The sequence below is a fragment of the Citrus sinensis genome, chromosome 6 (genome assembly GCF_022201045.2).
Source record: "Citrus sinensis cultivar Valencia sweet orange chromosome 6, DVS_A1.0, whole genome shotgun sequence".
Taxonomy (NCBI): domain Eukaryota; kingdom Viridiplantae; phylum Streptophyta; class Magnoliopsida; order Sapindales; family Rutaceae; genus Citrus; species Citrus sinensis.
Window position 1 is genome coordinate 21064440 of NC_068561.1, and position 13016 is coordinate 21077455.

The following is a 13016-nucleotide window of genomic DNA, read 5'->3' on the forward strand; positions in this document are numbered from 1 at the left end:
TCCCATGCGAGGATACTCTCTTGATGCCCATCAATTGGTATATGATTATGATTTAATTACTTTATAACTCTTACCTAGTCGCCATTGATTACCACCTATGTTTGTTTTGCGAAAAAGAAGCTCAGAAGATGAATCCATATTTTCAGTCAGGTGTATACCAATCTATACCCTGCTTGTATTAACTATTGATCATGTTATAGCATAGCCTGGGAAGTCTTCTCTGCATTTACCCCAAATATAGCCTGAGAAGACTTCCTAGTTTAGGGGTAAATTAAGTGATTTCTATTAGAGAATTCTTCACTGCATTGCGAAGAATTGCGGAAGTTGACAAGCAGCGACAACAATTAAAAAAAAAAATGTTTTGGGCTTTTTCTCAATATATAAACATGTTTCTGTTGGTTGACTTAAAAAAAATTGTTTAAATACGGAGTCAAAATGCTTGTGAACAAATGGAAATAGAATACAAGGCCAACAACAATAAAGAAATACTTTGAGATTATAGCGATTGAGGTGCATATTTGGTTTTTGTTGAGGTCTGATCTCAATAATACATTTAAGTATATCATAACAAATTAAAATTATAATAAAAATAAAAATAGTCGATATTTTTTAATGTTGGCAACAGTAAACATAAAATTGACCTATATATATGATATACAAACCATTTGAACAATTCACGAAAAAGCTAGTTGAATTAAGTGAATTCTATTAGTTTGCGTGATAAAAATTGATTATACTGATTAAAGGAGCACACATTCTAGAGGCAGATCCACTCTTGTCCAGTGGCGGCTCAAGTCCCTATTGGAGAAATTAATTTCAAATAAATTGAAGAGAAAGTTACTTGAGTTACTAATTTGTCCACATTAAATATATTTAAGTAGCCTTAGTTAAATTTATAAAAATAGTCCCATAAACTCATAAACTCATAAAATTTAAAATTTAACTTTGAGAACTATAAAAGTCCAGACTCTAATTAAAAAAATAAAAACATAACATGATTCATATTGGTAGTTTTGCTATTATTTAATTTAGCCTAATTAAATCTGTTAAAATAATCTCTGTAAACTTGTGATATAATTTATAAAATTCTGACTCTTCACATCTTGTTGTTATACAATTTAGTTCTCGGTAAACCATTTTTGGGTGGGGGCTCTTTAGAGATCGGTGAAGTAAGCCCTTTTGAAAATTTTAATTTAGCCTTTGGATGATTCCGAGGATCATCATAGTGTGCTCTAAGACTCTTGAAAATATCTCGGCAACGGAAGCACGTAAACAAATGTGCTCGCCGTGTTTGTTAAACAAGTTTGCATTTAATTAGCAGCGTCGCCCATTTTATGGGATATAATTGCTGCTTGAACAGGCAAATTAAATTTAAATCTTCTTCAGAGTCTTTAAGCATATCTATTAGCTTACACAGGGTTCCCGTGGATAGCGACACTGCTCCAAGGCCATCGGGTTTCGCATCCAGCATTCCTTGCTGTCCTGTAATAGAGCACTTTGAATTTGCAACTGATGCTTCAACAACTTTCAAGCAATACGGGATCCATATTAGCTTCTTTACGAATCCTGTCTATGGTAAGTGAGCATTCTCCTTCATTGAACTTCACTCCTGCTCTTGCGGTAATTGACCGCTCGACGTAATTAAACCCACGAAATTTTTTGCTAATTGTGGTTATTGGAACCTGTTCGAAGCTTATTCAAGATCATTATTGTTAAAAACTCATGTTCTTTAAGCTTTACACCTCTCCGCATTACAGTTTCGGATAAGTTGTCCTATAAAGTTTAACTACTTGCTATTTTTATGAAAGATGGCATGTCGTCTATTAAGAAACGACATAACATCCGCGTATCATACACACGTCCGACATGACGTCTAGAAGTTCTAAACCAACATCGATAGTACAGACTTTTAGTACATGTTTGGTATGACTTATTTAATGACTATAAGCATTTATTTAATCACATAAGCTCCTATCATACATTTTGTTATTATTTAGTTATTTTTCTAATAAAAATTTTGAAGCTTAAATAAGTTATTTTACCTCTGCTAGCAAAAATTTAAATTTTAAGCTTTTGAAAGTAGAGGTTGAAAAGTTATTTTTAAATGTAAAAATATTTAAAATATTCTCTACTTATTTAACAATCTTATTTTATATTTTTATAACAAAGCTTTAAAAAGTTTACCTATTAAAGTAATTTCATAAATTTTTAACAAAAATTTTTATTGACAACCAAACAACTAAAATTTTTTGGATAAAATCTTTATTTACAAAAACTTTACTTAAATAAGTTTTACTTAAAAAGCTGTAATAAATGGAGCTTTACACCGGAGTAGAAATTAGACGTGGCGATTAAAAGTTTGAAAGCGCCCTAAACCACTGTTGAAACTATTTCTGTTGGCGCCATAGAAAACGATCTCTAAATCCTTCTTCTTGGATTACAATTTCACAGTCACAGACATGAGTCATGGGCAAAGTCTCCAAAGTTGCACCAACATGAGTGTAGCATCTGAAAAAATGGAGTTTTGTTGTGGGATCGATAGCTAGTCATGTGCAAAGCAAACAGGGATTTAGAGATGATGCACGGAAGTTGTTTGTGGAAATTCCTCGATTTGATTTGACCCAGTGGAAGACTCTGTAAAAGATCCTAGAACTTTTTTATGGATATCGATCGTTTTCTTAAAAAGCACCAATTTTCAATAATTTCACTTCACACGACTTTTTATTTTCCAAAAAGATGCGATAAAAAAATAAAAACTATAACAATGCTTATTTCCGGAAATCAAAGTGATTTCGTTTTGAGTTCAAATTCAAATGCCAGAAAAGACCCTGCAAATGGAAATGGTTGAACGTATTTCCCGGAAAATACATAACCTTATTTATAGTATTACAAGACCAAGTAGTTCAAGCGTGAAAGCAAAAGTACATACTAGTATTAAAAAGCACACCTTCTAATTATACAAATTGGAAATCACGCAAATGCAGATATGATCGACCATATGGCTTGTATAAGATTGAAAACAAGGAGCAGAAGTGCAGCAACAGTCCCAGTTCCTTTCCAAAGATTGCTGAAGTAAGTCCTTTTAAGGGTTGCCTTTGCGTTGTTCCAAGAGTTTTCATAGTGACGTTTCAGACCCCTGATATTTCCAGCGTAATTGGAGTCACTTAAACTAATTTCTAGGCAAAGGTCATTAAACATCTTCGCTATTCTAGCACTTTCGCCTAGAAAATTGGATATAATTCTCGCTTCAGCAAGCTTATTTACATCTTCGTCTGTGTCGATAAGCATATCCATAAAATCAACGTAATTGCATACAATTGTTTCCTGTGGATAGTGACACTGCTCCAAGGCCATCAAGTTTCGCATCAAGGTTTCCGTGTAGTCATCTACTTCAATATGTGGAATTTGCAGCTCAGCTACTTTCAAACACGGGATCCCCAACCATTTTCTCTCTTCAAAGTTTATGTCAAGCAAGCATGCTCCTTCACTAATACCCTTAAACTGCACTCCTGACCCTTGCAGTTTGACTGCACAAGCTAAATCTCTCAACTCTTCTCCTTGTTTTGGGAACTCTTTTGGGTACTTCTTTGTCTTAAAATATCTGCTCAAATGAGTGAAGTGTAATATGTCTTCCGCTTTGACATTTATTTCTTCACCGACCTTACAATGTCCAAAGAACACACAAGAAAGTAAAATGAAGGAAGGATGGCCGTTATCGGGGTCAAGATTGGGGAAGGCTGATTTATATAATCCATCAAGGACGAAGAACGGAAGCTGGTTTTCGAGTAATTGCAAGTCCAACCAGACAGCGTCTGATAAGCATGTTCTATCTAGTAGAAAATCATCACTTCTCTCTTCATCAGAACATTTCAAGAAGAGTTCAATGATAAACACAGCATCATATAGAATCATGGTTATGAACTCAGGTTTTTCGAGGTTAGAGTTTTCTTCATAACTATTACGGATTCTTTTTTCGTTTTCCTCTATGAAGTTTGCAAGTTGTTGCCATTTCTCCGGTCTAATTCTTTTATCAAATTCTATTATATATCTTATTTTCTGCTTCTCCATATCAGCAAATTCGTCTTTACCATGATGCAGTGGACCTATTGGTATTACCGTTGGAGTGTAGGCTTCTTTATTGTTTTTGCGGAGAGCTCTAGGGACCCTATAAATGCAACACTCTGCTTGGGGCTCTAATTTCTCACCGACGTGAATTATCAACTCTTTTCGTTCTCCAACCAAATCAATTGATATTGACTTGTTCTTTTTCGTCTCGAAGTCCTAAATATAACAAATTTAACATCGGTTATTTATAATAAAAATAATTTTCAGGAGATTAAACCTAAAATTAAAGCTGGTATGTATATATAGTTTCTTATATGAATGATACTAAAATTTATTTGGAAAAAAGAGAGAGAGAGAAAAGAATTACAAGATCGTTTACATAAATAGATAGTTTGGAAGACCCCAAGAATCCACAAGTAAATACTTCCTTATAGAAATAGAAGGCTCATACCACCAGACAAAATCATTAAAAGACCCAATATGATATAGATGGTTAATTTAGTTAAACAAAAAAGGGTCGGAGTTATGGAAGGCTTGATTTAGTATGGATAGTAGTAATTTCGAAAGTTTAATCATTAATTTCGTAAAAATATTAACTACATAAAATAAACTTCTGGTCACATTAAAATGGGCTTACTAGTATTTACAAATTTTGATAGTTAAGAAAATAAAATACTTTTTTGTTAAAATAACGCTTTAAGCATTTTTAGAAGAAATAATAGTATTTCATTTTATTTTAATTATTACAAGTAGTGAAAAAAATTTATCTCCTGATCTTTTGAAAAATTTGTTTAGTAAAAATTATAATATTAGCCAGATGTTAAAATTTCGCAGATATCAGATTTCGAAATTATATTGACTAAACATATTTATACTAAACTATATGAAATATTATTTCTCATTTTCTGAAAGTTAGTAAACTGAAATATTTTTACACTGAAAATTATATGATAAAGAGTTCAATGATAAGGGATCCCCTATCTTACATGCATGTAAGATACATGCTTCTCACATGAATAGTGTGTAGGTCTCACATATACACTATTCATGTGAGAGGCATGTATCTTACATGCATGTAAGATAGAGTTTGCCCAATGATAAAGACAGCATCACACATAGATTATTGTTCTAAACTCAATTTTTTGAAGCTTTGATGTCTCTTCATTACAATTGCGTATATATTGTCCGTGATTTTGTATGATGGTAACAAATTTCTAATCTCTGTGTGTTGGCGTGTGTAGAGCTTATCGTATATAGATTATTGTTATAAACTCAAATTTTTTTGAAGCTTTGACGTCTCTTCATTACAATTGCGCATAGATTGTTCGTGATTTTGTGTGATGGCCATAAATTACTGCTATATATCTAGCTTGTCATATCCGGATTTAAAATCCAGGATTAAATTCTAGGCCAAATTTGCGGTGTCACAAATCAATTCTTAATATTATAAAAGTCAATTTATGATGTCTTAAATTCATCCCCAAATTTTAAATTTAAATTTGATGTGTGTTGTGGGCGCACGCGTGTGCGAATGTGTTGTTTAAAACGATGTATGAAGAGACGGGTCACTGACAGTCTGACACTGAGTGAGAGAGAGAGAGAAAGAGAGAGAGAGGTGAGGAGTGGTGGTGTCAGACCTGTGCGGTGTCGTTTTGCGAGGGATTACTGTAGCGTGGGTAGGACAGCTGGAACTGGTGGGTTTGACGATATGTTCATTTTTTTTTATTATTTTTACTGTTTTAACTTTTAAGGATGCAGGATTGGGTTTTGTTGTCTTGTCAGTACAGATTAGAATAGAATAGAATAATATATATATATGAATTGAGGAGAAAAGTGGAAGGGGAGAATAGAACAGGCATTTTTAGCTTTAACGGAGCTTACTAACTTACAGATTCTGTAAGTTACAGCTCACTCACAAACTTGGCTGTGAGTCCCACACGAGTCCGCAGCCAAACACTATTCATGTGAGGCCTGTACCTTACAGAATCTGTAAGGTAGCCCTCTCCAGCTTTAACAGTTGTCACGTGGTGACAGCTGTTATCGGACGTCTCATTACAGAGAGACCCCATGTGCGCCCTTCACAGACACAACAAGAAAAGGAGTCTCAAAGTCAAAGACTTAAGAGAGGCCTCTCTCTCTCTGTCTTTTTTTGGGAAGTCTCATTAAATTATTAATTAATATATTACTGTAAGCAAAATGCACGCCGTAGTTGACATTAATCCGCCCTCGGCTCTCGTTGTTAATAAGAGATGAGAGATTCGGTTGATGGCTTGACGCTTATATACTAGTTAAAATTTGGCAGCAAATTCATTACTAATGAGATTGAGCCAATATAGCTAGCTGGCTCAGTTTAGAATTCGATATCTACTGTCAACTCATTTCGAATTGAATTATTATTTTTTTTTATACACACACACATACATACATATGAGAATAAGCTTCCAGTCCGAAATTAAAATCAAAGAGGAATTCACAATTGTAAATCCGTCCTGGACTTATGTATGTATGTATGTATGTACGTATGTATGTATGTTATGAAATTACCTCAGGATGGGGAGCGCTGATAACTTGATGAGGACAAGGAACCCTGCTACCCATAGACAATCTAACTTGCGGCGGCTCCGAGCTTTCCTCCTTACGAATTAGCGGCTCCTTGAGTTCTCCGATGGAACCAAATGTTGAGTTTTTGCTTTCCATTTCGAAAAGTTGTTTCAACCTATACAAGTAGTAACAAACAGATGGAATCAACCCTCAAAACAAAACATTGCATACTGCGACTAAAGTTCAAATCGATAAACCATATAAGTAGATTACAAAATATTCTTAAATTACGACTCAATAAGAAAAATACGTGCAAGCAGTTAATTGCAATTTTACAATGATTGAAATTTGAACATCATGAGGTCACCTGAATAATCTGCTGGACGGAGTCGGAAGCAAATACTGATGCGGTTGAGAGCACCGGACTTAGATATCGATGTTATTTCACTTCTCTCTTTTGAGTTTTGATAATGTGTCTTCTGTTCCAGTTCCGCTACTTAGGCGAAGCCCATATGTAGTACATGGAGTCAATGTCAATTAGCGAAGAGTCAATGCGATGTTAACAACTGTAAGAGATTCCGAATCATGTTCGGCAGCTAGTGTTGGAAGAGTAAAATAGATATTTATTTTTTTCAAGTACGTACTCCAAATTTCTGGTTCGCTTTGCCGCGCTTCATTTAGGTTCTAACTATATGTTAGTATGGGATTGATGTTGGACGACTTTAATTTAAAGTTACGGAACTAAAATATTTGGTAAACACTGCATGCGGTAGTTTGAAAGTTAAGTTGATTTGATTTTACAATCAGAATAGGTAGAATTAAAATAAGGAATTAGAATCAGAATAATTTATTTACTTGAACTGTAGAAATCGTAATTAGAATGAGCTGTATTACCATTTATTTGTTTATTTTGTCTTAGAATGAAAATCATAATGAGTTAAATTGTAACATTGCTATAAAATTATTAATTAATTTTTATCACAATTATTATTTTATATTTTAATTATTGTTATTGTTATTATTATTCAAAAATTAATTATTAATAATAATTATCGTTAATTATTAATAATAATTATCGTTAATTATTATTATTATTATTAACAATTTAATGAAAAATTATTATTATTTATTGTTAATTAATTATAATACTTTTTATTCTTGTTATTAATAATAAAAATAATAATCTATTTAAAGAATATAATTATATTTATAATTATAATAAAATAATAGTTATTAATTAAATGGAGGTCATTTTGGAAATTTAAAATTATAGGGGGTGAATTTGTACTTTAGAGTTTCAATAAAATAAAATTGTGTGTATATGATTAAACGAAATTTTATAATTCAAAAAGTTTTATAATACTTACGAATAAATTATAAATAATATAGAATATAGGGGGCTCAATGAAATTTTACATGCTGACCGTAAGTTACATTGAATGTAACTTACGCGAACCCGTTATTTTCAATATATATATATAAATATATAAAACAAGCGATCGCTTTAATCCCGTATATTATAGAGATATATATATATATATATATATATATATATATATTATTAGAAATGGGCTCACTGGGAGCTAAGGCAATACTAATCGGGAGTGTGCAATCCCATAAGCATCCTTACAAAGTATGCCAACAATTCCAAGAGAAGGAGAAAGAAGAACATGCAATCCTATAGGGGAATTTAAGTTATAAGAAGCAAGAAAATCAGCGGCATAATTTGCCTCTTATAGAGAAATATTTTAGGTGAGTGGGATTTTGTCATTTATTACTGTCTTATTGAGAAAAGCATGTTGTCAAATTTCACGTGAAAAACGGTGGCCCACGTAAACAAGCGAACAAAAACAGTCAACATTTCCAATTTAATAATTTATTTATTTTTTTTTGAAAAGAAAGTAAACCTTTCATTAATCACAACACCTTAATGATATCATACAATTCAACTGGAATATTCCCTAGCCACATACAGGGAGAGATTTTCCCCAAAGCTATCTTAGCTAGGTAATGGGCACAAGCATTACAATGTCTTGGAATGTGATTGACAACCACTTTCTGGAAGAACTTCATCTGGTTTTGGATTGCCAGAATTGTCCAATAAATTTCTGATCTGCTGCCCTTGGTGTTGTTCACTAGCTGGACCACCTCTAAACAATCAGACTCAATAATCAAAGAGGATACATCCGCCTTTCTTGCCAGCTGAAGGCCCCAAAGCACCGCCTCTGCTTCAGCCAAGCTCGCTGACCCCTTTAGGAGGTTCTGATTTACCCCAGCCGCAACTATCTTCCCATGAGAGTCTTTAATCACAGCTCCCACTCCTGCACTCAGATTCTTCGAATTAAGAGCAGCATCCACATTGACTTTAAAAACATTATGGGGAGGGGGGAGCCACTCCTGCTGCTTCTCTTTTATGGAGATGGAGATGTGAGCTTGCTGGGGCTTCCTGACTCTCTGAAAAGCTGTCACAACCGACTCCGCTTTAGCCGCTGATATAATAGGATTAATCTCCCTGCCATCAAAGATACATTTGTTCCTAGCATACCAGGCTGACCAACACAGAGCTACCATTAATTCCAGATCTGATTTCCTCAGCTCATTAGCCATTTTCTGTAGAATGCTGAAAATGTCCTGAGAATTAGCTTCTAATCTAGGGGCTGGAAAAGGGGATTGGAGCCAAATTTTCCTTGCTGCCTTACATTCCAAGAGAGCATGGCTGATAGTTTCAACACTGAGCTTGCATCGCTTACAAGTTGGCTCCTTCACTACCTTCCTTTTCCACAGATTTTCCGCCGATGGAAGCAGATTATTAGAGGCCCGCCACATGAAAATTTTTAGCTTCTCAGGCAGCTCCAGAGTCCAAAGAGCACTCCAGTACTTGTGGGAAGCCTCTGTGCAGCTGGTGGAATCTGGAAATTTTGATCTCAATGCTAGCTGATACCCACTCTTGACAGAGTAGATCCCTCTCTTGTCGTAATGCCAAAGCACTTCGTCTTCAGCTTCCTCAGCTGGAAGGGGAATCTTGAGGATCTCTGTTGTGTCCACATCCAAGAAGTGCTGTCGAATCTTTATTTCATCCCATTGATTATCAGCCTTAATTAAATCTGCCACAACTGAGCTTACGGGCAAAGATGGAGGGAAGATAGGTCTGAAGGTCTCTGGTCTTGACAGCCAATTATCCGAGAAGATTGCAATCTTCTTGCCATTGCCTATCCGCCATCTCATACCCTTCTCAATCACCTGCCTACCCCACATGATGCTTCTCCAAATATATGAGGCATTGGCTCCTGCCTTTGCACATAAAAAGCTGGAATTCCTGAAATATCTTGCTTGAAGGACTCTGGAGACCAGCGAATTTGGGTGCTGCAGTAACCTCCAAGCTTGCTTAGCTACCAGCACTTGATTGAAGCAAGAAAACTCTCGAAATCCTAGCCCCCCTCTAATCTTAGCCTGGCTGAGCTTCTCCCATTTCTGCCAATGGATTCCGCGCTTATCCCCTTTCGAGCCCCACCAGAACTTCGCTATAGCTCGCTGAATATCATCACAAAAGCCTTTTGGGAGCTTGAAAACACTCATTGCATACGCCGGAATTGCTTGGGCAGCCGCTTTGATCAAAACTTCCTTCCCCCCACTAGACAAAAATTTTTGCTGCCATCCTGCAATCTTGTTCAGCACTTTCAGCTTGATATCATTAAAGAACCCCATCTTCTTTCTCCCAATCATTGATGGTAGACCGAGGTATTTCTCGTGCTTTGAGACAACATTTAAATTAAAAATACCCTTTATAGCAGCTCGTTGATGCTCTGGAATTTTTCCATTGAAGAACAATGAGGATTTCTGGAAATTAAAAATCTGCCCTGATGCTGCAGCATAATTATCAAAGATTCCTTTTAAATGCTTGCATTCAGCCACTGATGCACGAGAGAAAACCAAGCTATCGTCCGCAAACAGCAAGTGAGTAATTGAAACTTCCCGCGCAAATTTGAGCCCTCGGATTAGCTGGTTCTGTTCTGCCACAATCAGCAAATTGGAGAGAGCCTCGGTACAAAGGATAAAAAGGTACGGGGATAGCGGGCAGCCCTGTCGCAAGCCTCTTTCTGGCTGGATCAATCCTTTTGGCACACCATTAATTAGCACCGAGAATGAAGTGGAAGTAACACATCTCATTATCAAAGCTACCCAATGACTAGGAAACCCCATCTTTAGCATAGTTTGCTCCAAAAAAGGCCACTCAACTCTATCATAAGCCTTACTAATGTCCAATTTTAAAGCCACAAGTCCGTTCTTCTTCCCTTTGCTATGCCTAATTTTATGAAGGCATTCATAACCAATAATAACATTTTCGGTAATGAGCCTATTGGGGATGAATGCACTTTGCATAGGGGAGATGATTTGGGAAAGGATCGGCTTCATTCTATTTGCTATGGCCTTAGCTACAACTCTATAAATAATATTACAAAGGCTGATAGGTCTATAATCACTCACTTTCCTAGGATTTGCAATTTTTGGAATCAAAGCTATTAAGGTGTGATTGAGGGTAGATGGGTTACCTTGCTCATTGAGGACATTAAGGCACGTTGAGATCACTCCGTTACGGACAGATTTCCAATGCTTCTGGAAGAATGCAGCTGGAAGACCATCAGGCCCTGGAGCCTTTGTGGGGCACATGTTGGCAAGGGCTTCCTCAACGTCTTCAGCGGTGAACGGCTTCTCTAGCTGAACATTCATCTCCGGGGTTACTTTTGCTGACATGCCTTGAAGGGTTGCTTGGATTTGGCTTGGAGACGGGTTGGAAGTAGTGAATAGCTCTTGGAAATGGCTGCAAATCTCCTCCTCTATTTCATCCCTTTCCTTCAACCAAATGCCCTGGTCGTTCTCAATCCCCCACACCTTGTTCTTCCTTTTGCGGGCAGATGCTTTGGCATGAAAATACTTCGTGTTCTTATCCCCTTCTCTAAGCCAGTCGGCCCTCGAACGTTGCTTCCAATAAATCTCCTGATCAACTAGCATAGCGTTAATCTGACTTTCCAATCTCCTAATTTCCTGACCATCCTCCAACTTTGAATTCCCTCTCAACGCATCCTGGAGGCTCTGCATCAGCTTTTCTTGCTTTCTTTGCCTACCATTAAATTGAGTTTTGCTTCAAAGTTTTAACTGGGCCAAGGAAGATTTGGCTACTCGCTGAAATTGCTGAACAGGGGCTTCCCAAGCTCTAGCCCCATACCGACTCCACTCTTCCTGGACTATACTCCTACAGCCTTTATGGGAGCTCCACATGTCCTCATAATAATCTCGGGGGAGTGATTTGCCTGCATGTCTCGAAATCTTGCTTCGCTCCTGGAAATCCAGAATGATTGGGCAGTGGTCCGAAGTCCAGTTCACCAGATTTGTGCCTACGGATTCTTGAAAATTAATCCCCCAATCTTTACTACACAGAAAACGGTCCAACCTCTCCTCAATAAAATGATCTCCGTATCTTTTGTTTGACCACGTATAGGGATATCCCTTACACCCCATGTCCTGCAAATTGCAGCTTTGCACAGCTTCCCTAAACTCTGCAACCCTATTCAGGTTTCTCTCATTGCCCCTGTTTTTCTCATTCATATGCATTATCTCATTAAAATCACCAAAACAACACCAAGGATAGGAAAAAAGGCTAGCTAACCTTTTCATGAGAGTCCAAGTATTATGCTTCTGGCTGAGCTCAGGATGGCCGTAGATCCCGGTGCATCTCCACCTCAAACCACTTCCACTACTCACTATTGCATCTATATGATGAGAGCTGTACGAGGTAATGCTCACATTAACTTTGGCCCTCCAAATCAAAGCTAGACCTCCCCCCATGCCCGTTCTATCTACAGCAAAACAATTCTCGAAGTTAAAATCTCTACAAACTGATTCAACCTGCCTAGCCAACAGCTTGGTTTCACAACAAAAGAAAATTTGAGGCCGGTGCAGGTGGAGAATTTTTTTGAGAGCTAGGCGCGTTCGAGGCTTCCCCAGACCTCGAACGTTCCAACTTAAGAGTTTCATGGTTGTCGGCGGGCCTGAAATTCAGCACCCGCCGATACTTCTTCTTCCATAGCTGCCACATAGTCCCCTTCATCTGATATCTCTTCTGTTATCTGAAGCTTCCGTGCTGTTCTGTTTGAGCTAATGAAGTTGCTGTAGTCTGAGCTAATAGCTAAGCTTGTTTGGTTTCCCACGTGTGATTGTTTTGGTGGACTGAGAACTCTTTTTTTTTTGTGTTGTGGGCTGAGCTGATGGTCATCACTGCTAAGTCTTTTTGCTCCTATTAACCTGTGATTCTTCGCTCCTTTTGCTATGGGTATTCTTGCTTTAAGTTTCCATTTTCTCGCTTTGGGCTTCGCGTTGGTCTTACTTGGCCCACTATCCATTGTTTCCACATC

General features: G+C 36.8%; 1 protein-coding gene across 3 annotated transcripts in view; it reads right to left on the reverse strand.

Moving 5' to 3' along the window:
- Window positions 1–2824: 2824 nt before the first annotated feature.
- The window catches only part of LOC107175322 (putative UPF0481 protein At3g02645), a 114647-nt gene continuing 104455 nt past the window's right edge, over window positions 2825–13016 (reverse strand). The window contains exons 1-3 of one of the 3 annotated variants that reach the window (XM_006481722.3): window positions 6974–7193; window positions 6610–6781; window positions 2825–4281 (exon numbers count right to left, since the gene is read on the reverse strand). In XM_006481722.3, the coding sequence (XP_006481785.2) occupies window positions 2971–4281; window positions 6610–6762 (1464 nt within the window). In that variant the 5' untranslated portion in view covers window positions 6763–6781; window positions 6974–7193 and the 3' untranslated portion in view covers window positions 2825–2970. Of the gene's footprint in view, window positions 4282–4883; window positions 6782–6973; window positions 7248–13016 lie in introns of those variants that run through there. The other 2 variants (XM_052443613.1, XR_008055795.1) reach the window with 2 other exon arrangements.